The sequence below is a fragment of the Pongo abelii genome, chromosome 20 (assembly GCF_028885655.2).
Source record: "Pongo abelii isolate AG06213 chromosome 20, NHGRI_mPonAbe1-v2.0_pri, whole genome shotgun sequence".
Lineage (NCBI taxonomy): Eukaryota > Metazoa > Chordata > Mammalia > Primates > Hominidae > Pongo > Pongo abelii.
Window position 1 is genome coordinate 11,067,767 of NC_072005.2, and position 26,217 is coordinate 11,093,983.

General features: G+C 53.1%; 1 protein-coding gene across 13 annotated transcripts in view; it reads left to right on the forward strand.

Moving 5' to 3' along the window:
• Window positions 1-26,217, forward strand: part of SMARCA4 (SWI/SNF related, matrix associated, actin dependent regulator of chromatin, subfamily a, member 4) — a 100,643-nt gene that overhangs the window by 62,541 nt on the left and 11,885 nt on the right. For 5 of the 13 annotated variants that reach the window (XM_054539676.2, XM_054539680.2, XM_054539677.2 and 2 more), the window contains exons 22-31: window positions 781-867; window positions 1,664-1,710; window positions 3,146-3,312; window positions 6,081-6,244; window positions 8,648-8,875; window positions 9,126-9,224; window positions 9,482-9,559; window positions 10,273-10,491; window positions 14,788-14,883; window positions 16,638-16,891. In XM_054539676.2, coding sequence (XP_054395651.1) covers window positions 781-867; window positions 1,664-1,710; window positions 3,146-3,312; window positions 6,081-6,244; window positions 8,648-8,875; window positions 9,126-9,224; window positions 9,482-9,559; window positions 10,273-10,491; window positions 14,788-14,883; window positions 16,638-16,891 — 1,439 coding nt within the window. The remainder of the gene's footprint in view (window positions 1-780; window positions 868-1,663; window positions 1,711-3,145; window positions 3,313-6,080; window positions 6,245-8,647; window positions 8,876-9,125; window positions 9,225-9,481; window positions 9,560-10,272; window positions 10,492-14,787; window positions 14,884-16,637; window positions 16,892-26,217) is intronic. The other 8 variants (XM_024236468.3, XM_024236467.3, XM_054539682.2 and 5 more) reach the window with 3 other exon arrangements.

Below are 26,217 nucleotides of genomic sequence, written 5' to 3' on the forward strand. Positions count from 1 at the left end.
GCCAGTGGCTTCTCCTTTGCCTATGAAACACTGACTCCTTCTGCAATTGGTAGCCTGGGCCCAGCACTAACCCCAGCAGGGTTAGAGTGTTCTAGAATGCCCCCCTTCCCTGTTATTAAGTGAAAGGAAGGGAGTGGGCTGTCTCCTTCAGGGGCTGCTCTGAAAATCCCAGGCCCCTGGCCCCACCTGCCTGGCTCTCCTCACCAGGAGTGAAATTATCCTCCCAGGAAATGCACCAGACCCCTTGATTCTGCCCCCAAGGCCTTGACCTCGGCCTGGCTTCCCCTAGGCGTTGTGTCTGTGCCCCTCCTCTCCTGAGCTGAGCAGCAGTGTGTTCCCTAGTCCTTTCCCAGCCCAGAGCACGCCCCCCCGCCCCACCTCCTTCCTCATCCTGGAGCCCAGGGAGCCCTGAGTCATGGCTCACCCGGCTGAGACCCTCTAGGGACCCCCACAGTAACAGTGCCCAGAACAAAGCTGGCATCACAAAGCATCGGGGACTCTGCCTCAGCCCTTTGCCAGTCTTGTTTCTGTCCCGTCCTGCTGGCCCTGTCCCTGCCATCTGCCCTCTGCTGTGCCAGGCAGTCATGTGTTTCCCAGGGCTTGTTGGGGGCCTCCAGGCCTCCAGCCTGCCATCTCCTCACTCCCAATTGCTGTGCCAAAAGCCACTCTTCCCCACTAGAGCGTCCCCACGGCCCTTCTCCCAACACCCACCCATCCACCAAGCCCACCCCACCCCAGGAGGGCAAGACCCCATTTGGGACCCTCTCATCTGCCTTCCAGGGCAAAGGCGGCACCAAGACCCTGATGAACACCATCATGCAGCTGCGGAAGATCTGCAACCACCCCTACATGTTCCAGCACATCGAGGTGAGCCCACTGCGGCCGGGACGGCTCAGGGCCTGCTGTCCGCTGAGCTCCTAGGCAGAGCTGGCTTGCTTCTCCTCGACAGCTCTTTAAAAATAGACTCGAATAGTTTCATTAGGTAATGCCTGTACATCTGTTTCTTGTTTGGTCTTCACTTCACCAGTGCTTATGGGAAGAATCCCAGCAGTTAGGGTGCAACCTGCGATAGGAATATAGGGCCCTGAAAGCTTGCCCTCAGAGAACAGGAGCGTTTGGAGACTTCTCTGGGGACGTGTCCCCCCACAGTGGGGTCCTGCTGCGTCTCTTTGGCTCACTGGCTTTTCTCACGTTGCGGGGCATCGAGAGTCACCACCCTCTTCAGTGAAGTGTGGGGGAGTCAGAACCCTTTTGGGTCATGGTGGCTTTGAGAATCTGGGTTCTTAGAAGCATGCATATGTTTGTGTTTCTTGGTGTAAAGTGTCGGGGTCGTTGGAGACCCCCTGCTGCCCCGAGAGTCCCTGGGGCTGTCTCAGCACCCTGAGCATGGCTGTGGACCCATGACGTCCTCGTGCACTCGGGGTGTGAAGAGTGCTGTATTGGGACGTCCTTTCCTTCGTTGGAGGAGTGTGAGGGAAAGGATGTCAGTGGACTAAGAAAGATGGTTTTGGCATCTGTGTCTGGTCTCAGAGCCGCCGTGGGCCCATGCCAAGCACACAGTGTGGGGGCTTTGTCCTCTGAGCACCAGAGGTGTGTGCGGACCGCAGCGGGGCTCGGTGGCCTGCTCCTGCCTGTCACTGACCTTTCTCTCCTTGCCTTGCAGGAGTCCTTTTCCGAGCACTTGGGGTTCACTGGCGGCATTGTCCAAGGGTGAGAAGCTTCCCAACTGGATGGGGTGGGCAAGTGGTCCACCCAGAGGTTTTCTGTCGTTTTGTTGGCTTTATTGCTGCTGTTTTATGTTGTCCAATTTCAAAGGCAGAAAATTAGAAAATACAGAAGAATCCAAAGCAAAGAATACAAATCTTTTTTTTTTTTTTTTGAGGTGGAGTTTTGCTCTTGTTGCCTAGGCTGGAGTGCAGTGACACAATCTCAGCTCACTGCAACCTCCGCCTCCTGGGTTCAAACGATTCTCCTGCCTCAGCCTCCTGAGTAGCTGGGATTACCGGCACCTGCCACCACCCAGCTAATTTTTTGTATTTTTAGTAGAGACGGGGTTTCACCATGTTGACCAGGCTGATCTTGAACTCCTGACCTCAAGTGATCCACCCGCCTTGGCCTCCCAAAGTGCTGGAATCACAGGTGTGAGCCACCGCGCCCGGCCCCATTATACAAATCTTTAGTGCTTGGAGAGCTGACCACTATTAACCCCAAGAGACAGGATTCCTGAGGCAGACCTGGCTTACAGATCCCACTCTGCTGCCTCCAAGCTCTGTGACTCTGGACAGCTTTCTTAACCTCTCTGAGCCTAAACTCTGCTCACTAGTATAGAGGCACTCTTTACATCCTGTGGGTGTTTTCTATGGCACCCTTTGTAAGGGGCAGCCCAGACTCCTTTAAGCCCCTAATGGATATGAATGCTGTGTCTAGATTTTCACCATTGCAAAGAACCTTGCTAAAAGCATTCTTCCAACTAAAGCCTCCATTCAATTCCCCTGGGGTAGTAAGCCATTTGCAAGAAGAGAGGTGCCTAATGAAAACATCACAAAGTCTTTTTGATGTGTTTTTTTATACTGAGTTGTAGAACAGGGTCCTATACACCTGGCTTCAAGGCCTGGAGGCCTGGCTTAGACATGTGGTCAGCCATATCACGTCGTGCCCCTGCCAGCCTCAGTGTCCACATCTACAACACTTGGGGTTTGGCTGGAGAGAACATGAGAAGCTGAGGTGGTCCTTCCTTCTGGGTCTAGCAGAGCATGGGTGTCTCCAGTGTGGCATTTGCTCCTGGGGCTTCTTTATCGGGCAAGGGGACAAGGTCTGGCTTCCCGGAGCATCCCTGTTCCAGCCCCGTGTTGTCCCGGCCGTGTGACTCACAGCTCCTCTCACTCTCGTGAGTGTCTGGGTTTGACGAGAAATACATGTGCCACCCTGGTGATACACCTCCCAGCGAGGGTGGCCGGGCTTATTTCAGTTGGGGGAAATAACTTTGCCGAAGCTTTGGGTGGGTGACATCTGCTTAGAACGCATGTCTGTGCCCTTGAACCCGGCGCCTGGCCTGGAGGCGGGTGATGCACCTCCTGCCTTACCTGCCTGCAGGGTTCCAGGTTTAACATCCCGCGCCTTCTCTCCTGCCTCCTCCACGCTCCAGGCTGGACCTATACCGAGCCTCGGGTAAATTTGAGCTTCTCGATAGAATTCTTCCCAAACTCCGAGCAACCAACCACAAAGTGCTGCTGTTCTGCCAGATGACCTCCCTCATGACCATCATGGAAGATTACTTTGCATATCGCGGCTTTAAATACCTCAGGCTTGATGGTGAGTATGAGCCAGTGAGGTGTTTGTTACAGGGTTTTGTCGTTGCGGCTGCCACAGAAGCTTCTCACTGGCATTCCCTCCCGTGAGGCAGGGTGAGGCCCAGGCACTCTGGGTCCAGTGGCCAGAGTGGGCCTAACCACAGGCTGAGCATCTTGGGCACTCGGCACTGGGACAGGCCCTGGATTGGACGTCGGGTGTCCTGACTCCTGGTCTGACAGTCTTTCCACGGCATGCTGGGCGCACTGGGGAAGGGGTGCCCTGTGCACTTTTAGCTGGAAGTGACAGAATTCCATACCATATGGACACAGGGAAGAAAGCACCAGTAGGCTTACATAGCTCTAACCCCAGGAGGTTAAACCGGCTTCAGGCACAGCTGAATCTAGGCATGTAGGTGATATTGGAGAGACTTTTCTCCAGCTCTTTGCCCTGGCTTCTTCCATCTTGGCTTCCTTTCCACCTTCTCAGTGTCCCCAACAAAGGCAGGTCCCAGGCTGGCTCTCATTTAGCTGCTGTGGGCCACATGCGCATCCCTGGGCCACTCATAGCAGCCCAGTGACTGCCACCTTGCCACAGGTCAGGCCTGGACCTGGAATCAGACTGTGTGGCGAGCACAGAGGGAGGGAAGCGAGCACTGCCAGGCAGGAGCAGCAGCTGCCGTAGAGAGGCTCTCAGCCCGACCCCCTGCCCTGTGGTCCCTGATGGGAAAGGTCACCACCTGTGTTTCTGTGCCCGCCTGCCCCAGCACATGGGAGCTCAGGGAGGAGAGGCTGTGAGACGCCGACAGGGCACGTGAGACGTGTCTGTCAGTCCCAGTGGGTCAGGGAGCCCTGGAGTGAGTTCTTCGTGGGAGTTACTAGAACGGGGCTTACGAGAAACACGAGCACGAGCTGCTGGGACAGACATGGCTCAGCCAGTTCGTTGTTCCCTACACGACCTCCCAGAGTCTTTGTTGAAGCTCCCGTGCAAGGTCTGTCTTACGGCAGGACACCCCAGACCTCCGTACCCCTTTTCCCGTTGATCACTTGGACCTGTGTTTCCTGGGCCAACCTGTCCAGGTGCCACCCAGAGTATGCCCTGTGCGTCCCTCCAACACTCAGGTCCTCCCCGGGGTTCTATCCAGGACCACTCTACAGACACGAGTCTGTTGCAGGGGTCTCCCCGGCTTGCCTTCTTCCTTGGTGGCTTCCCACTACTTTCAGGCTGAAAACCAAAACCCTTCAGGGTCCTCATGGCCGGGCCACCCCCACCCCTTCCTCTCCTACGGTGTCTCCAGTGGCTTCTCCCGTCCTCGAGAGGGCCAAGGCTCCCTGAGGGCCATCCTGTCTGTGTCGTGTCCCTGACTCCCCCAGGAGAGAGCCCGGTTCCCACCCATCCCAGTGCCCTTCTGCCTACTCCATAAGGACAAGGACTTTGGTCAGTTGAACTACAGATGTGTCCTCTGCATGTGATGTGGTCATGGCCACAGGGCCAGAGAACCCATTGAGAGTAGAGAAAGGGCAGGAGCTCAGTGAAGTCTCCTGAGACTGCATCTCCCATGGATGGGCTGGCATCTGGGAGCCGGGTAGCCCCTCACCTCAGCCCCTCCTCCGAGCTGGGGTACCAGGGGCACATCTGGAGCCTGAGAGAGGGTGGGACGGCAGGCGGATGGCCAGGCTACTATGGGCTTCTGCACCGTGCCTGGGCATGTGTAGGCTGGTGGCAGGAAATGGCCAGTTTTTATTTCTTTTTCTTTTTTTTTTTTGAGACGGAGTTTCACTCTTGTTGCCCAGGCTGGAGTGTAGTGGCATGATCTCAGCTCACTGCAACCTCCACCTCCTGGGTTCGAGCGATTCTCCTGCCTCATCCTCCTTGGTATCTGGGATTACAGGCACCGGCCACTATGCCCAGCTAATTTTCTTGTATTTTTAGTAGAGATGGGGTTTCACCATGTTGGCCAGGCTGGTCTCGGAACTCCTGACCTCAGGCAATCCACCCACCTCAGCCTCCCAAAGTGTTGGGATTACAGGCGTGAGCCACCGCGCCTGGCTTGCCAGTTTTTATTTCATCACCAAAATGACTTCAGTGTTCAGGGGCACTTCCGTCCAAACTCCCAGCAGCCCAGGGAGTGTTGACATTGCCTTAATGCCCACAACGCTGAGGGCATCCTGGGTTGTCACCCAGGAGACCTGCTCTGGCTCCTTGACTTGGGTTTTCTGGGGCATGGGGACACTGATCCTGCCAGAAAGGACACGAACCCCCTTTATAAGGTCCCCATGCTCTTACCGTAGAAGATTCTCTTTGTGAACCACAAAACTTTTTGAGACAGGGCTGAAGGCAGGTGCACCCACAGTCATTGTCCACCCACCCCCAGGTCCCTTGTGTTGCGAGCGGCAGTGTTGCCAGCATTGGCCGCTGTGTCTCCTGCTCCCCATGGAATGGCACGGGGTAGAGTAGGGGAGAGTCCAGGGCTGTGGTGGTGGTGGCTGTGCTCACGCTGTGGCCTAGCTGTGGGCTGTGGGTGCCGGACTCTGTGCTCCAGGCCCGCCTCCTCTAGTTCTCCCAGTGGGGCCTGTTTTCATCTCTGGGATGTGTGGAGAGACGTTTTGTGGTGAAACACTGGAAATCCGGTTACTCGCCAGTGGCCCACAGGCCTGTGTGGAGAGTGCAGAGCCGGGGATCTGGGGATGCTGGCAGGTGCTGATCCTGCTCTCAGAAGCAGGTGTTCCCCGGTGTCCCCACTCTACCCCTGAGGTCACCCCGCTGACCCTGTTCTCTTCTGTGCCCGTCAGGAACCACGAAGGCGGAGGACCGGGGCATGCTGCTGAAAACCTTCAACGAGCCCGGCTCCGAGTACTTCATCTTCCTGCTCAGCACCCGGGCTGGGGGGCTCGGCCTGAACCTCCAGTCGGCAGACACTGTGATCATTTTCGACAGCGACTGGAATCCTCACCAGGTAAAAGCGGGCTGGGCCCCAGGTCGAGGAGAAGGAAGGAGGTGCCTGCAAAACCTCGAGGAGACACCAGCCCTGGCTTGAGGGTCCTCCAGCCTCCTCCACATTGTCCTGGACCCCAGGAGCCAGGAGGAGCTGCACCCATACCTCCATAGGTCATCAGGGAGAAAAGAGGCGGGGTCCTCCTGTTTCCCAAAATACAAACAGCTTTTCCCTCTGATTGGGAAAGCAGTGTATAAGCCATCTGTCGGTTTGGTTTTTCTTAAATCTTGGAATGGCACCAATGAGGAGGTGGAAAGTACCCTGATCAATCTGTGCCATCACTGTGGGGTGGCCCCTGCAGTGTGCCCTGTGAGCGCACACACTGGGGCGCTTGTTCAGACACAATTGGGGGTGAACTCCATGCCACTTCGTTTACTTCCTCCTCTTGTTCCATAACCATGTACCCCTCACGGGCCTCGGCATCAGTGGATACCAGGTCATGCTGTTACATAGCTACAAGAATTTGAAAATGCGTTAAACTTTTCTCTGTGTTTCATTATAAGACTAATAAGTTCTTGTTGTTTTTAACATGTAAACACCAGTGACAGTCAGGAGTCCCTTTTCCCTTCCTTTCCAACCCTGCTCTGTTCTGAGCCTCTGCCAGCCCGTCTGCCTTCGCACATGTGTGTACTGAGATTAACACAGATGCGGTGTGGCCTAGCATGTGCCTCTTCCACCGAGCAGTGGGTGTCAGCCGCCGAGTGCACATCGGAAGCTACCCAGCCATCTAATCGGCCACCAGGCGTCCTGGCAGATGGCCACCCCTGGACATCTGCTCTCAAACTCTGGTTAGCAGGCATCCGGCTTTTCTGTTGATCAGCCTGGTCACCAGCCCAGCAGGGTCCCTCTTTCTCTCAGAGTGCTTGTGCGAACACCCTAGGTCTGCTCAGCCGTCAGACGTGGGATCGCTCCACCCCAGGCACTGTCCTCTTCATGTTCTGGTTGCTTCTGCCGAAGTGGTTTCGCTCCTACCGCTGGGGTGTGAACGTGCCCTGCCCTTCCCTGCAGCGTGAGGGCACCAGCGTTCTCAGTATGTAAATTGACGCCCATCTGATGGGTGAATGCCGTGGTGGTCACTGGTGGCCCCTCTTACGATCAGGCTAGGGTGTAGCTTCTGCCCAGACCCTGGTGACCAGCCAGTTTCTTAGGAGGTGGTCAGGTTGTGTGTCCCCGTTGGCAGGCCGGCAGCAGGCGGAAGCTGCACATCAGGGCTAGGGGCGCGTTGGGGAGGGCTGGCCCTGCCAGGAAGTGTGCTGACAGGGCAGGAGGGCTGAGCGGCAGACACAAGGCACTCCTGGTCCCCACCAGCTGTGGCCTCTGCCACCCCCTGGGTGCCAGTCTTAAGTTTCCGAGCATCACTGGTACTCAGCCTGGTCCTGCAGCTCCTGGGCCCAGAGACAGGATTTCGTGTTAGCCTCCTCGTACTGTGCTGGGGTGATGATAAAACTAACAACCCAGGCTGGGCGCGGTGGCTCACACCCGTAATCCCAACATTTTGGGAGGCCAAGGTGGGTGGATCAGCTGAGGTCAGGAGTTCGAGACCAGCCTGGCCAACATTGGTGAAACCCTGTCTCTACTAAAAATAAAAAAATTAGTCAGGCATGGTGGTGCATGCCTGTAGCCCTAGCTACTCAGGAAGCTGAGGCAGAAAAATCTCTTGAACTTCGGGAGGCAGAGGTTGCAGTGAGCTGAGATCGCACCACTGCACTCCAGCCTGGGCGACAGAGTGAGGCTTTGTCTCAAAAAAAAAAAAAAAGAAAAAAAAGCCCAGCCACGGCACCTGCATCGTTGGGAGCTGACTGCACCAGTCACTGGGCCACACTCCTGGTGCTTATTCACTCATTCAAGGCACGCAGTAGCCACGGGATGGGCCCCATGTCAGCTGAGGGAGTTTTGAGGCTCACAGAGGTGAGACCTGGTTCCAGTTCTGTGTGCATTGTGAGAGTGGCAGGGCCTACAGCCAAACCAAGCACTGCCACAACGGGGCCGAGCTTCGGCCCCATGCTGTAAATGGTGCTCGACTGTGCAAGTCCACGCTGTGGGGAGCTGTGCCGCTGCCATGGGAGCTGCTTGAAAATATAATCCCCTGGGGGTTGGTGCTTTCTTCCTGAATATCTGTGGGGTCCCAGTAAGGTAGAAGGTGGCACTTCTGGAGGAACGTGATGAGAGCCCCCTTCCCCCCAGGGACACATGGCGGCCCGGGCTCCACCAGCTCTGTTTTCCTGCGGCGGCAGGTCAGGCTGGGCAGAATTGTCAGGCCGAGAGTGGCATGCACACCACACCTCTCCAGCTAGTGTCAGAGGCCACCTTCCCTTTTATGACCTCCTGGGCTCCTTTGGGACTGACTGGCACCTCTTCCCCCAGGACCTGCAAGCGCAGGACCGAGCCCACCGGATCGGGCAGCAGAACGAGGTGCGTGTGCTCCGCCTCTGCACCGTCAACAGCGTGGAGGAGAAGATCCTAGCTGCGGCCAAGTACAAGCTCAACGTGGACCAGAAGGTGATCCAGGCCGGCATGTTCGACCAGAAGTCCTCCAGCCACGAGCGGCGAGCCTTCCTGCAGGCCATCCTGGAGCACGAGGAGCAGGACGAGGTGAGCCCAGCGCCGGCCCCGACCCCTCCCCAGCGTGAATGGTGGACGCATGAGCGGCTTTCATTTTTGTTTTTTTACCTTTTTTGCACTCTTATTTTTTTTGCATCCCTTTGGAGTAAAGGGAGTGTGGGCTGAACGGAAAGAGGATGAGTACTTGCTTTTTCTTTGAAGTGGTTTTTTTTTTCTAAACTGCTGGTGAAAGACGCCGGATTGACAGCCCTGGAGACTGAAGTCCTCTATTTATCCACAGAGCAGACACTGCAGCACGGGCAGCGGCAGTGCCAGCTTCGCCCACACTGCCCCTCCGCCAGCGGGCGTCAACCCCGACTTGGAGGAGCCACCTCTAAAGGTGAGAGGGGTAGTTCAGTCTCCATGCCCATTCAATCCTCGGCTTCTCGGCTGAGACGGCCAGCAAGGGCCCTGGTCCCACGGAGCGTGCGTGTGCGTGTGCGTGTGTGTGCCTTTCGCTGCCGTGTGGGTCCCCATCCACCGCAGCCGTGCCGGGACCACCAGCTCATTCCCACGGACGCCGCCGCTCACCTCTGAGCTCGGCCGCCGCCCACCCCGGCCCCTCCGCAGCGGCACTGACAGTTTGCAATCTTATAGGAGGAAGACGAGGTGCCTGACGACGAGACCGTCAACCAGATGATCGCCCGGCATGAGGAGGAGTTTGATCTGTTCATGGTAAGCGCTGCAGGCTGGATGGGGCAGTTCAGGCATCCCACTCTGCCGCCACCAGGAGCAAAGCAGACGTCCTAGTGCCCACGGTGGTGTCCCTAGCAGGTCAGAGAGCCAGGGACAGCTCACAGTGCAGCCCACTCCCGCCTCCAGACTGACCCGTCTTCCACCCCCAGTCTCCTGAGCATGGCATCGGAGGGCGAGATGCACACCCAGCCATTCTGCGTGTGACCCGAGACCTGCCCCACCAGCTCTGTTTTCTAACGGGCTCTCCAGGGCTTCGTGCACTCCCTTTCAGAGGGAGTTTGCCCCATCCAAGGCCAAGGGACTGACCAGGCCTTCAGTCGCAGAGCCCCCTTGCCCCTGGGTGGGAAACAGGAAATAAGCCACCCAAGCAGGGGGCCCCTTGGCCCGCAGGCCTCATGCCTCCACCAACGCTGGGCCACGCAGCTGCTGCCCCCCTGCTGGGGTCTGCAGCCCTCTTGTGCAACCTTCCATCTTTTTGAGTCCTCTGCCTCCCGAGGCAGAGCCCCTAGTCAGGGTCTGATGTAGCCAGGCCAGGTCAGCCACCGAAAAATCGAGAGCTACTGTTTAACTCTCGCAGCAGCGTGGGGCCCCATGGGCAAAGAAAGGCCCTTCTGAATCCTTGGTGTTCTGGCTCTAGCGTGCCCCTGGTGCCCGCATGCTGATGCCTCTCCCTTTGCCTCCCCGCCCGCCAGCGCATGGACCTGGACCGCAGGCGCGAGGAGGCCCGCAACCCCAAGCGAAAGCCGCGCCTCATGGAGGAGGACGAGCTCCCCTCATGGATCATCAAGGACGATGCGGAGGTGGAGCGGCTGACCTGTGAGGAGGAGGAGGAGAAGATGTTCGGCCGTGGCTCCCGCCACCGCAAGGAGGTGGACTACAGCGACTCACTGACGGAGAAGCAGTGGCTCAAGGTACATGCCGGAGAGGCCCAGCAGCCGCCTCAGGCCGGCGCCAGGCAGAGCTGGGGAGACAGAGGGCCCGCCGCCAGGACTCAGGCCTGGGTCCAAAACGCTTCCCTTGGGCCACTCCTGGCCAGGCTCTGCAGGCAGCCAAGAGCCTTCCGATGTGGGCCAGGGACGGTCAGGTCCTTCTGGCTCTGCCTTGGAATGCGAGAAGGACCCACAGTTCCTGAGCAGCTCAAAACCTGCTGCTGGTTATGGTTGGTCTTTCAAGTACAAGGGTTTACCTCTTCCCGAGGTTAAAAATCATGTTGCTGATCTCAGTGGACTGCTGGCTTTCCCAGCACCTGCCAGGAGGGAGGCACAAGGGTGAATCATGGACTATTGAGGCGCCCTGCAAAGCATTGCACTGCCGGCTGCAGGCAGCCTCACTTTGGGCAAGTCCCCCCCATGAGCTGGGGAGACTCAGTCATGGGGAGGGAGGAGAGGGCAAGCCCCCAAGGGCCTCTGAACCTGGCAGGTGCTGCACGGGGCTGGCAGCTGCTTGTGGAGCTGACGTGAAGGGCCCGTTCTCAGCAGATGGCACCTGGCCCTGCAACAGCAGCTGCAGATGTCTGAGTCAATCGTGCGGTGCTCCTGGGGCTTCACCCGACCCAACTTTCCCAGCCCAAGGCACACTGTGACAGATGCCTGGCACTGACGTCCTCACTGGGGTTACGGTGACAGATCAGACCCCTTCCCAGCTCAGGGGCTCTGAGTTATAGAGATGATGATTCAGAATCCATCCCTGAAGTTGTGTCATAAAAATGTCCTGAAGCAATAATTCCGAGAAGGCAGATGGCAGCTTTTGGCTATGCCGTGCAAAGTGCCACACCCAGGAAAGAGCCATGTGGCCTAGCCCATGTTGCCAAACAGGGTCCCCTCCTGGGACCCTCCTGGGACCTCAGCAGCCCAGACTCGTGAGCTTGCGTGCCAAGCTGTGCACCAGAGGGCGCTGTTGAAACACACCAGGAGCCCAGGTGACAGGCCATCCTGTTCCCCAGCCAGCCTCCCAAGCAGAGCGCTCCAGGATCCAGAAGAGAAACCCTGAAAAGACAGAGTGTGAGCCCTGCCACAGACCTGTGTGACAGCAGAGCTGTTTGGCTGCTGTATGAGTGTCACCGGCCCTGCATTTTTTTCTTTTTTAATAGAGACAAAGTCTTGCTGTGTTACCCAGGCTGGCCTCCAGTTCCTGGGGGGCTCAAGTGATCCTCACACCTCAGCCTCCTGAGTAGCTGGGACTACAGGTACACACCAACACGCCTGGCTAATTTTAAATTTTTTGTAAAGTGGGGGTCTCACTGTGTCACTCAGGCTGGTCTCAAACTCCTGGGCTCAAGCAATCCACCCGCCTCGGCCTCCAGAGTAGCTGGAATTACGGGCATGAGCCACGATGCCCAGCTCAGCCCTGCATATTTGAGGCAGTGAGTACCTTTTAAATTTAAGATCAGTTCATATGTGGCTGCTCTATGTACATTTTTTTCTAGGTGTAATTTACATACCATACAGTTCACCCTTTTGGGGTATATGATACAGTCATCTTCAGTGTATCCAAGAGTTGTGCATCTATCACCACAGTCCATTTTAGAACATTCTCATCATCCCCAAAAGAAGCCCTGCCCCGATTTGCCATTCCTGTTAATTCATGGATTCTCCCCAGCCCCAGGCAACCACTGATGTACTTTCTGTCCATATAGTTTTGCCTGTTCTGGGCGTTTCCTATCAGTGGAGTCCTACAGCGTGGGATGCTTTGGTGTCAGGCTTTTTTCACGCAACGTAACATACTGACCCATGATGCAGCAGGTGTGCTTCATTTGATGGTGAAATAATCCTGCCTCGTACAGATTTGTCACATTTGGGTTTTCTGTCCATTCTTGATGGACACTTGGGTTGTATCCACTTTCGGGCTATTACAAACAATACTACCATGAACATTGACGTACACGTTTTTGCGTGCACACGTTCTGATTTCTCTTTAATATGTGCATAGGCGTAGAGTTGCCGGAACAATGGTAGTTCTCTATTTAACCTTTTGAGGGACCCCAGCCTGGTTTCCTTGGTGGCTGCGCCAGTTCACAGTCCCACCAGCTGTGTATGAGAGTTCCTCTTTCTCTACATCCTCAGCAACCCTTGCTGTTCCCTCGCCCACTGATTCTAGCCATCCCAGCAGGTATGAAGTGCCATCTGAGTGTGGTTTGGATTTGCATTTCCCTGATGGCTAATGGTGTGGAGTATCTTTTCATGTGCTTGTTGGCCCTTTGTGTATCCTCTAGAAAGAGATGTCTAGTCACATCATCCTTTACCCAAATTTAAAATATATTTATCTTAATATTGAATTGTAAGTTATTTACAAGTGCCTTATCAGATATCATTTGTAAATATTTTGTTCCATTCCGCACATTGTCTTTTCACTTCCTTGATATCCGTTGAAGCACAGAAGTGTTTCATTGTACTTACAGTCGATTTTTCTTTTTCACCTCTGCCTTGGTGTTGGATCTGAGAAACCATTGCCTATCCAAGGTCACGAAGACTTGCCCCTGTCTTTTCTTCTAGGAGGGTTATAGTTTGAGCTCTTCCATGTAGATATCCTGTAAGATCCATTTCGAGTTAAATTTTATACATGATGTGAGGTAGGGGTCCATCTTCATCCATCCAACTGTGGAAATCCAGTTGTCCCAGCAGCACTTGTTGAAGAGACTATTTTTTCCCATTGAGCCCATCTTATTACACATTATATTTAAATTCACAGTTGTGAAAAATATTATACAAAACACGCTCTCCCCACTACTGGTAGCCGTGGAATTGGCACCACTTTTCTGGCAGCCATCTGTTGCCAAGTGAACTCAAAGCCTTCAAAATGCTCCTATGGCCGCCATCGGACATGGCCATGACTGTGGCAGCCTAAAGCAACAGAACTATTTTCTCTGCGTTCTGGGCCAGAAGTCTGAATCCACGGTGTGGGCAGGGCTGTGTTCCCTTCGAGGCCCTAGGAGAGGACCCTTCCTTGGCTTTTCCAGCTTCTAATGATTCCAGAAGCCTCCTGGCTTGGGGCAGCGTCACCCCGTCTGTGCCTCTGTCTTCATGGGGACTTCTCCTCTTTGTCCCCTTCTGTGTCTTTTAAGAACAGTTTTTAAAACTTAATCCCAAAAGTAAAGACCTCATTTGCAAAGAAGGTCCCATTCCGAGGTTCCAGGTAGACATGAGTCTGGGGGGCACCCGCCGCTCTGCCCTGGATCTGCAGGGGGCCTTCTCCCGGTGCCTCCTGCCTGCTGTGCCCTCCATGCTGCTGCTTTGACCTGGATGCCTTCCATCCTCCTGGGCCCCTCAGGCTCTCAGCTTCCCGTCTTCTCTAAGACATGTCTGCTCCATCATTCTGGTGTCTCTGTCTTCTCTCCTGCCTGGCACCTGACACGTTTGTCACCCACTTGTGGGATGTTGCTGTCTGATCACCATCTCCCTTCCAAGGGAAAGGGCCCTGGCTGGTTCAAGTCACAGCTCTGTCCTCAGCGCCAGGCACAGTGCCCAGCTCACTGGCAGAGCCTCAGATTCCCTGGACACCTGGCTCCCCTGGCTGCATTTTTTACCATTGGGATAAGTTATTAGTACCATTGAAAATTAATACCTGGGGATTCTCTTAATATTGTTCATATTCATGTTCTTCTCAGCAGTTTTACCATGAGGAATCTGTCTTAAACGATGTCAGTTGTCAATAGCATTATTTAAAATAGCAACAATAAAAAAAGGTGGTCAGACCTGGCAGCTCATGCCTGTAATCCCAGCACTTGGAGAAGCCAAAGCGGGAGGATCATTTCAGCTCAGGAGTTTTGAGACCAGTCTGGCCAAAATAGCAAGACCTTTGTCTCTATTTAAAAAAAAAAAAAATGCCAGGCACAGTGACACGTGCCTGTAATCCCAAGCACTTTGGGAGGCCGAGGTGGGCGGATCACCTGAGGTCAGGAGCTCAAGACCAGCCTGGCCAACATGGCGAAAACCCGTTTCTACTAAAAATACAAAAATTAGCCGGGCGTGGTGGTGGGCGTCTGTCATCCCAGCTACTCAGGAGGCTGAGTCAGGAGAATCACTGGAACCTAGGAGGTGGAGTTTGTAGTGAGCCAAGATCGCGCCACTGCACTCCAGCCTGGGCGACAGAATGAGACCCTGTCTCAGAAAAAAAGGGAAATGACCTAAATGCCCAAGAACAAGGGGAGGCTAAATAAGGGCACGTTGTGCACTGAAACACTAAACAGACATTAAAAAATTTTGTTGTAGAAAATTACAGGAAAAGATATCCATGACACAGCCAGCAGTGTGGCACGTGGGCTACAATTCCAGCGTGGCCTTCAGTTCTGCACACGTGCGTCAAAGGTGGGGAGAGTTCTGGAGGTGGGTGGCGCTGAGGGCTGCACAACACTGGGGACGCGCCTAATGCCCCTGAACTGTGTACTAAAACATGGCTGCCTTGGTAAATTTTATGTTATATATGATTTATAATATATATATTTTTAAATGCCCAGCTACTCAGGAGGCTAAGATGGGAAGATCACTTGAGCCCAGGAGTTCAAGTCCAACCAGGGCAATGTAGCAAGACCCCATGTCTAAGAAAATTTAAAAATCGGCTGGGCGCGGTGGCTCACGCCTGTAATCCCAGCACTTTGGGAGGCTGAGGTGGGCAGATCACGAAGTTAAGAGATCAAGACCATCCTGGGCAACATGGTGAAACCCCATCTCTACTAAAAATACGAAAATTAGCTGGACGTGGTGGTGGGCGCCTGTAGTCCCAGCTACTCACGAGGGTGAGGGAGAAGAATCGCTTGAACCAGGAAGGCGGAGGTTGCAGTGAGCTGAGATTGCACCACTGCACTCCAGCCTGGTGACAGAGTGAGACTGCGTCTCAACAACAACAAAAAAGAAAATTTAAAAATAATTTTTAATACAAAAATTAGCCAGGTGTGGTGGCATGTACCTGTAATCCCAGCTACCTGGGAGGCTGAAGCAGGAGAATTGCTTGAACCCAGGAGGCGGAGGTTGCAGTGAGCCGAGATTGCACCACTGCACTCCAACCTTGGTGACAAGAGCAAAACTCTGTCTCAGAAAAATAAAAATAAAAATAATTTTTAAAATGTCTTAAAAAGGCCGGGCGTGGTGGCTCACACCTGTAATCCCAGCACTTTGGGAGGCCGAGGCGGGCAGATCTCAAGGTCAAGAGTTTGAGACCATCCTGGCCAACATGGTGAAACCCTGTCTCTACTAAAAATACAAAAATTAGCTGGGCGTGGTGGTGTGCGCCTGTAATCCCAGCTACTCAGGAGGCTGAGGCAGGAGAGTTGCTTGAACCCGGGAGGCAGAGGTTGCAGTGAGCCAAGATCACGCCACTGCACTCTCCTGGTGACAGAGTGAGACTCCGTCTCCAAAAAAAAAAAAAATCTTAAAAAGAAGAAATAGATGGAGGCCAGGCACAGTGGCTTACATCTGTAATCCTAGCACTTTGGGAGGCTAAGATGGGAGCATTGCTTGAGACTAGGAGTTCAAGACCAGCCTGGGCAACATTGTGAGACCCCATATCTACAAAAGATTTATTTAATTAGCTGAGTGTGGTGACATGTGCCTGTAGTCCCAGCTACTTAGGAGGCTGAGGTGGGAGGATCTCTTGAACCCTGGGAGTTCAAGACTGCAGTGAGCTATGATGGTGCCACTGCACTCCAGCCTGGGCAGCAGAGTGAGAACCTGTCTCTAAAAATAAAGAAGTAAATAAAAGAAATAGATGGGGAGAGTGTGAAACAGAGGTGTCAGCATCACCTCCGGGTGAAGGGATTTCAGGAGCCTGTTCTTATCTGTACAGAGAAGATAGTTCTTTTTTTTTGGTCAAGAAATTCAACCATTAGTTTTTTAAAGACAAGCTTGGGTGGGGTGCCTGCTGGGGGCAGTGCTGGTCTTTCACTGCAGCCCAGGCACCCCTTGAGAGTCCCAGTGTGTGTTATGCCCCGAGCCAGTCAAGCTGAAGGGAGAGCGAGTGCGGGGGCCCTCCTCCGTGTCCCAGCCCGGCCCCCGGGATTGCGTCGCGGCCTCTGCTTGTCAACTTGGGTGCTGGCTGTCCTATTTTACTACTATTGACCCTGAAGGCCATCGAGGAGGGCACGCTGGAGGAGATCGAAGAGGAGGTCCGGCAGAAGAAATCATCACGGAAGCGCAAGCGAGACAGCGACGCCGGCTCCTCCACCCCGACCACCAGCACCCGCAGCCGCGACAAGGATGACGAGAGCAAAAAGCAGAAGAAGCGCGGGCGGCCGCCTGCCGAGAAGCTCTCCCCAAACCCGCCCAACCTCACCAAGAAGATGAAGAAGATTGTGGATGCCGTGATCAAGTACAAGGACAGGTAAGTGAGGAGGCGGGGAGGGCGGGGGCCGCGGGGGTCCCCGTGGGAGCAGGCCTGGCGTCTGTGCTCTGACTCTGCACACTCAGGCTTGGGCCGCTCACTCTTTCACTCATCCACAAACACTGACTGAATCTCTGTGTCTTTGAGCCTGGCCCTGAGGAACATGCTTTCTGGAACAGGGAAGCACACATGTATCTGCAGTGATGAGAGGGAATGTCACATGTGGTCGAGAGGAGAGGCAGGGGTGCGGGTCTCAGGGAAGGGGACATTGCAGCAGAGCCTCGAGAGAGGGGAGGTTGGGGAGAGTACACCAGCAGAGGCTACAGCAGGTGGAGAGGCTCTGCCAAAGGTATGGCCTGGTGGCCTCAAGGGACGAGGTGGGATGAGGGGTTATATGGCAGTAATGGGTGCTGCCCGTGTGGCCAGGATAGGGACAAGAGGCTGGCATGTCTGGAGCAGAGAAACTGGCAGCCGTCTCCTGTCCTTGCACCCTCCCAGGCTACCCGTGCCATCTCTGTGTTGGTGAGATGGTGGCCACACTCCTGCTCTCTGCCAGGCCCTGCTCCAAGCCTGGAGATAGCTGTCCTCACAGACATGTCCTATATACGAGGCAGCATGCGGTTCCAGCTGTGGCCACGGCCCAGCGGTGGATCATAACGTGTTGGTGGATCATGAGTGCCATTTATATATTTTTCATTTACTAATATCCTTTTCCGTGAGCGACTCTATATGAGTACCATTTAAATAAGAAGAAAGGAATGTTCTCAGCAACTCCCCAGGGAGGCATGTGCACATTCTGCCAGCCCAGGGCAGGTCACAGAGCTGGGCAGGAGCCAGCAAAGGGTGTAAGGCCCATGCCTGGCCCAGGACTCATCCAGTCTTCCACTCTCCAAGGTCTTATTTCACTTCCTGGTACACACTGGCCGGTATGGCTGTCCCCGTAATGGGAGGGTTGTACTGTTTGATTTTAAATAACAGTTTGCTGTTAGTCATGAATCAGAGCATGGGGGAATTGTATCTGTTGGAGGGGAAAGTGAAGGGAGCCCACATGCATGGTTTGGAGAGAATCTTACCAAGTGTGAAGTTTTAGAGGATGGTAACAACTGGAGTGCCTAAATTAATGGGTCAAAATTACCGTGCAAGGCCAGCTGTGGTGGTCCACACCTGTCAACCCAGCACTTTGAGAGGCTGAGGTGGGAGGATCACTTGAGGTCAGGAGTTTGAGACCAGCATCAACAACATGGTGGAAACCCATCTTTACTGAAAATACAAAAACAGTTACCTGGGCATGGTGGCACACGCCTGTAATCCTAGCTGTTTGGGAGGCTGAGACAGGAGAATCACTTGAACCCAGGAAGTGGACGTTGCTGTGGACCAAGATTGCACCACTGCACTCCAGCCTTGAGTGACAGAGCAAGACGCCAATGCCAAAAACAAAATACTGCTTAAAAAGGTTCTTTTAGCTGGGCGCGGTGGCTCACGCCTGTAATCCCAGCACTTTAGGAGGCTGAGGCGGGCGGATCACTTGAGGTCAGGAGTTTGAAACCAGCCTGGCCAATATGGCGAAACCGCCTCGCTACTAAAACTACAAAAATTAGCTGAGCGTAGTGGTGCACGCCTGTAATCCCAGCTACTCGGGAGGCTGAGGCAGGAGAATCTCTTGAAGCTGGGAGGCGGAGGTTGCAGTGACCCAAGATCACATCAGTGCACTCCAGCCTGGGGGACAGAGCGAGACTCCGTCTCAAAAAAAAAGAAAAAAAAGGTTATTTTATTATTGGAAGAGAAACAGATGATGAGAAAAAGGAGACATATTCAAGTTCAATGCCAGATCTGAAAATGTCATGTGTTGTCAGTATTGAGAAAAAAATATATTGACTCTAATTCACAAACCTAACTCCAAGGCTAAGTCCTCAAGGAGGAAAGCAAGTGGAGGACTTAAGTTACTTAAAGTGCGGGATACAGCTGCGGGCAGTGGCACACGCCTAGGGTCCCTGCTACTCGGGAGGCTGAGGTGGGAGGATCACTTAAGCACAGCAGGTCCAGGCTACAGTGAGCCGTGATCACACAGCTGCACTCCAGCCTGGGTGATGGAATGAGACCCTGTCTCTTAAAAAAATAAATACAGAATACTTATTTAAAATACGGGCCAGATATAGTGGCTGATGTAATCCCAGCCTTTGGGAGGCTGAGGCGGGCGGATCACTTGAGTTTAGGAGTTTGAGACCAGTCTGGCCAACATGGCAAAACCCCATCTCTACAAAAAATACAAAAAAAGAAATTAACCTGGCGTGGTGATGTGTGCTTGTGGTCCCAGCTACTCGAGAGGCTGGGCACGAGAATCGCTTGAACCCAGAAGGCAGAGGGTGCAGTGAGCCAAGATTGCACCACTGCACTCCAGCCTGGGTGACAGAGTGAGACGATATCTGAAAAACAAAAACAAAAACAAAAAAACGGAATTTGCAAAAATCTAATGGCAGTGACAGACCCTCCCCATGTTTTATTTCTAATGATATTCTTGTGAGGGAAACTTAACATTACCAACCTGAAGAAGACCCTTGAAGCGCAGTGGGGAAAGCACGGGCTTGTCCATCACGCTGGTCTCCTGGGTATCCACGTAGAGAGGATGAGCCCTGACCACCCCCACACACGCACACACCATGCACTTGGATCCACGTGACATGGACTGTGGATGTAAGAACGTGAAAGGTAAAACAAAGTTCTAGAAGAAAGCACGGGAGAAAATCTTCATGAGTAGGCATCGATTTCTTCCACGGGAGCCAAAAGCCACTAATCACAAACAATCGAGAAATTAGACCTCACTAAAATTAATCACATCTGTTTATTAATGGACACGCTGATGGAGACAGTGAAAACTCCTCATAGATTAGGAAAAGACAACACAATGTAAAGCTGGGCAAGAGCCAGGAACAGACGCCTCCTTACACAGGACATCCCAGGACTAATCAGTGTGGGGAAAGGTGCTCACATCATTGCATTAGCATCACAACTTCAAGAAAATGCTCGTTAAAACCAGAGTGACTTGCGCCAGCACCCGCCCCACAACAGCCAAATGCCCGTCAGTGCTGGCAAGTCTGAAGCAGTCTGGCCTCACACCCTGCGTGTAGGAGTATGCGGCTCTTTTGCAGTCTCTTTTGTTTTGCTTTGTTTTTAACCATCGAACTGCAGAAGACAATATTTTCTGAGGCTCAGCCTGTACATACCCTCTGACCCAGCAGCCTGCAGCCCTCGTTCTACCCAGGAGAGCTGAGTGCATCTGTCCACACGGACAGACGTGTCCATAGCCACTTTGGTCATAATCTCCCCAAACAGGAATCAGCCCAGTGTCCATCTACAGGGGCATGGATCAGCGGGGGCCTCATTGTACAGGGCCCCAAATAGCTATGAAAACAGACATAGTACTGCTACCTGGAAGAAGCTTATGTTTTGTTGAGTGAAAGAAGCCAGACACTAAAAAGGGCCTACTGGCTGGGCGCGGTGGCTCACGCCTGTAATCCCAGCACTTTGGAAGGCCGAGGTGGGCGGATCACGAGGTCAGGAGATCGAGACCATCCTGGCTAATATGGTGAAACCCCATCTCTACTAAAAATACAAAAAATTAGCCGGCTGTGGTGGCGGGCGCCTGTATTCCCAGCTACTTGGGAGGCTGAGGCGGGAGAACGGCACGAACCCGGGAGGCGGAGCTTGCAGTGAGCCAAGACCATGCCACGGCATTCCAGCCTGGGCAACAGAGCAAGACTGTGTGAGTCCAGTTCTGTGAGGGTCAGAAGCTGATCCACAGTAATGGCTGCCAAGCAGTGCTTACCTTGAGAGAGGGAATAGCAGGAAAGCCACACGACGAGCCTTCTAGGATACTGGGGATATTCTCTCTATAGATCTGGATGTGTATATGATGTGTACATTCACCAAGGTGTACACATGAGATATGTACACTTCTCTGTATTCCATTACACCTTGGTTTTTGAAAAGACAGAAACAGCATGCACAACTTATTAAGAGGCTGAATATTTTCAGACAAAAAGTATGTCCAGTGTTAGTCTATTTTTTTTTTTTTTTTAGTTTTAGACTCACAGAAAGAGCCCTCTTAGGGTCATATTTAGTTGTATATCATCTGACAAAAGAGGGAATGGCTCACCCAGCTGCTATAGTCAGTCTTGTAGCCTTTGTAAGATTTGATGATAAATCATACAATAAATTAAAACTTTCAGCTGGGCACAGTGGCTCACACCTGTAATCCCAGACTTTGGAAAGCTGAGGTGGGTGGATCTCTTGAGCCCAAGAGTTCAAGACCAATCTGGGCAATGTGGTGAAACACCATCTCTACAAAAAATACAAAAATTAGCCATGCATGGTGGTGCATGCCTATAGTCACAGCTACTCAGGAGGCTTAGGTGGGAGGATCACCTAAGCTCGGGAAGTGGAGGCTGCAGTGCACCATGATCGTGCCACTGCACTCCAACCTGGGCAATGGGAGTGACACCCTGTCCCAAAAAAGCCACAACAATACAGGCTGGGCGCGGTGGCTCACACCTGTAATCCCAACACTTTGGGAGGCCAAGGCGGAGGATCACTTGAGCCCAGGAGTTCAGATGAGCCTGGCCAACATAGGCTCTGTCTCTATTAAAAAAAAAAAAAGCCTGGGTGTGGTGGCTTACGCCTGTAATCCCAGCACTTTGGGAGGCTGAGGCGAGTGGATCACAAGGCCAGGAGATCGAGACCATGCTGGCTAACATGGTGAAACCCTGTCTCTACTAAAAATACAAAAAATTAGCCAGCGTGGTGGCGGGCGCCTGTAGTCCCAGCTACTCGGGAGGCTGAGGCAGGAGAATGGCGTGAACCCGGGAGGCGGAGCTTGCAGTGAGCCGAGATTGTGCCACTGCACTCCAGCCTGGGCGACAGAGCGAGACTCCGTCTCAAAAAAAAAAAACCAGATTAAAAAAACCCCAAATCTTAACTCTTATTGCTAAGTGACTGCTTTATCAAAACTGTTCTGTTTCAGGACATTCGATTCTGGTAGAGATTTTGAGACCTGCTTTGAAGAGAACACCAGCATTTCAGTCACACAGCAATGCTCCTGTCTTACCTGGGATCCATGTGGGAGGATGCCTCAGTGGGGGATTTGATCTTTGTTTTCAATTTAACCTCACATCTTCCTGGAATGGATGGATTCACAGACCTGGGAGTTGCCCATTAGACTGGGAGTAACTGTGTTGGAATTATAAGTAGGACAACAAAGATGACTATTAAAGAAAGCCTCCTGAGTGCTGGAAGCACAGCAGGCGTGGGTCTGTCCACTCACTGTAATGTGATTTGCACAGAAAAACATCACATAGGGCACATCAACTCAGGAAAGATAGTCGTTGAAAAGCTACCTCAGCTGGGCATAGCGGTCACGCCTGTAATCCCAGAACTTTGTAAGGCTGAGGCGTGTGGATCCCTTGAGACCAGGAGTACGAGACCAACCTGAGCAAAATAGGGAGACCCCGCCTATGCAAAAAATACAAAAATTAGCCAGGCGTGGTGGTGCACGCCTGTTGTCTCAGCTATTCAGGAAGCTGAGGCAGGAGGACCACAAGAGGTCAAGGCCACAGTGAGGTATAATCACGTCACTGCACTCCACCATGGGTGACAGAGTGAGACCTTGTTGCAAAAAAAAAAAAAAGCAAAAGAAAAGCTGCCTCCATTTAGCAATAATTTCAAACATGATGTTTGGATACAAAATTGGTGTACTTAATGGATATTTCTGATATTCTTAACTAAATTTGAAGCTATGAGGGAAAACAACCTCAGGGTCCACAGGGTGGGAAAAGTCCACAAGATCACCCTCAAGTGCCGTCATTCTTTAGGACCCCGAGAGCCCTAGCAGCTGTTACGCTTGCAGTTATGATTTATTACAGTGCAAGGCTACAGACTAAAATCAACCAAGGCAAGAGATGTATGGGGCCTCTTGGGGGGCCAAGGCGGGAGGATCACTTGAGGTGATCTGGATGGTTCCAGACACAGGGTTTTCCTTTGTCTCCTCCCTGTGGAGTTGAAGACAGCGCTGATGTTCCTGGTGACGTTGACACAGAGCATTGCCAACCAGAGAAGCCTCCGTGTCCAGAGGTTTTTTTTGTTTGTTTGTTTTTGAGAAGCAGTCTTACTCTGTCACTCAGGCTGGAGTGCAGTTGTGCAATCTCGGCTCACTATAACCTCTGCCTCCTGGGTTGAAGTGATTCTCCTGCCTCAGCCTCCTGAACAGCTGGGATTACAGGCTTGCGCCACTACGCCTGGCTAATTTTTGTATTTTTAGTAGAGACAGGGTTTCACCATGTTGGCCAGGCTGGTCTCGAACTCCCGACCTTAAGTGATCCGCCCGCCTCAGCCTCCCGAAGTGTTGGGATTACGGGCATGAGCCACTGCACCCACCCTGTGTCCAGCATTTTTATTGGGACTTGGTCACAAAGACACAACTGGTTACCCATGTGGCTCACCTCCATCTCCAGCCCCTCTGTGGGCTGAGCAGAAACTACATAGCCCAAAGCCCCAACCTAGGACTGGTCCCAGACACCACATAAACAAAGACAGCCATTAGGTGTGACATTCTAAGGGCTCAGAGATCACCTCCCAGGAGCCCTAGGCAAAAGCCAGACCTCATTTGGGGCGAAGTTACATTCTTTTTTATTATTATTATTTGCCCATCATTGGCTAGAAGTTACATTCTGTATGACACATCTGTCAGACCCCTGGAAGCTTCCACGCCACCGACTGCGTGGCAGGTGGTGCTCATGTCACTCGGCCCTTCCTTGGCCCCACACAGCTGCACCAGGCTGAGAAGAGCTTGAATGGAATAAAGTCAGACACAGCTAACAGCTCACTTTTTTGTCTCCAACTTTCAATTGCTCCTTTCCAAGAAAAGAAAGGAAAACTTTTTTGTTTAATTGGATTTTTATTTATTTTTTTAATGTATTTTTATTTTTATTTTTTATTTTATTTTATTTTTTTTGAGGTAGAGTCTCACTCTGTCACCCAGGCTGGAGTGCCGTGGCACGATCTCGGCTCCCTGCAACCTCCACCTTCCAGGTTGAAGTGATTCTCCTGCCTCAGCCTCCCAAGTAGCTGGGATTACAGGTGCACACCACCATCATGCCTGGCCAGAATTTTTGTTTTTTAGTTTGCTTTCCAGAACCCTCTAAGTAGTTCAGCTCTGTAATTGAGTTAAATGTGAAGCCTGAAAAGAGACTGGCATCTATGTAGACCTGAGTTCTAACAATTCAAAGAGTGAACACAGGACGTTGTCCTCTGGATTCGGTGTCAGGAGCCTGCCTCGCCGAGCTGGAGAGTATGCCCATGACTGCAGGTGGGAGCCACATGGTCTCTCTAGGTGGCGACACCTGAGAACAGAAGTGGTTCAACTGGGCACCCGCTGCTGTGTTGGGGCCAGACCCTTTTGGAGAGGCAGGGACGCCCTTCCTGTCAGGTGGAATCTTTTCAAATATTGCTTTTGATCGTTGGAGATACTTGCAGCCCCCTAGTTTGTGTTTTATTCTGGCAGAATTGTGTTTGACGTGACCTCTGTGTTGACCTCATCATACGTGTACAGTTGTCTTGCCTGGGAATCTTATACTCTGTTCTTCTGCACTCAGATTCACAGCCATGAGGCCCCTCCTCCCAAGGCCCCAGAGTGTGGCACTGCCAGCTGTCACAGCCACAGTCCTTTACATTGTATACACAGAGTGCAGTGACATGCCCCTCCTGCTCAGGGGCCACAGTGGGAACAGGTTGGAGTGTTCTGTGGTACCGTGCGGGCAGTGCTGGCTTCTGCTGTCCAGGAGCTTGTGGTGGCTCCAGTGGGAAGGGCCACATAAGCAGAACAGGAAGCGTGAGCAGTGTCCACTGAGAGGAGAGGGACAAGTGTCCCAGGCAGAGAGGACACAGTGCATGCAGAGGCTGGAGGGAGGCTAGGGGCTTGAGTGCGGCTGTGCCAGCACCAGGGGCCTCACAGGAGCCCTGGGCCACACACCTGCCCTTAGCCAAGGGCGTTTCTCCTTGGTGGTTTGAAATCTCAAACCACATTGAGGAACCTGCCAGAAATCGAAACCAAAATTAAGAAATTAAGTTACATGTAGGAGATTTTACTTTAAAATCAGAACATGCAGAAACGTTCTCTGTGGCTCCGGGTCAGGTTCGGGCTTGTGGGGCTGTGCACTGCCAGTTGATACCTTCTTCCCTGGGTTCTTTTTTTTTTTTTTTTTTTTTTTTTGAGACAGTCTTGCTCTGTAGCCCAGGCTGGAGTGCAGTGGCACAGTCTTGTCTCACTGCAACCTCCGCCTCCCTCCCTGAGTTCTTTATAGCAGTCGGCAGCTGGTGGCTGAGGCATTTGGGGCACTGTGTCCAAGTGTCAAGGCCGCATATGTATCGGGGTACCCCCTTGGTGTCCTTGGTAAGGGCTCAGAGAAGGGCATCTGCTGGTCCACGTGGGCTCAGCCAGCAGCCTGCTGAAGACCACCCCGCCAGCCACCAGCCTGCCTGCGACAGTGATGGGGCAGAGATGCTGCTACATCAAAGACCATGCGGGCCAGGCGCAGGTGCTCACATCTGTAATCCCAGCACTTTGGGAGGCCAAGCCAGGCCGATCACTTGAGCTCAGAAGTTTGAGAACAGCTTGGCCCACGTGGCAAAACCCCGTCTCTATTAAAATACAAAAATTAGCCAGGCATGGTGGTACTCGCCTGTAATCCCAGCTACTCGGGAGGCTGAGGCAGGAGAATCGCTCGAACCCAGGAGGTGGAGGTTTCGGTGAGCCAAGATCGCACCACTGCACTCCAGCCTGGGTGACAGTGAGACTACATCTCAAAAAAAAAAAAAAAAAAAAAAAAAAAAGACTATGTGGTAGACAGTGGTGTTGAACTTGAACTTGATGCTTGTGCTGAGGTCAGGAGACACGTGCACAGCTTCAGGGCTAGAGGGGCACAGTGGCTGCAGACTATGCTCGGGCAGCTCGGAAAGACGGTGACGGAGCCAGACTGCTGCAGCTAAGCCTCACAAGAGCTCTGGCCCCACCGGGCGGGCCCTCTGGGTTCCATCCCCACTCCCCACTGCCTGGAGGCAGCAGCCCTGTGGTTACTGTAGGAGGGACTTGAATGCAGTGAAGATCTGCACTCCACACCTGTCTCTGTGCGTCAGTCTCCACGTCTGCAGCACAGGGGCCTGACTGAAATAACGTGGCCAGGCACACAGCCCAGAGGCCAGCACCGTGTGCACTGTGGGAGGGGACGATGGTCCCCAGCCCAGGGCGTGAGCTGCTGCCTTGCCAATTCGTGGTGACA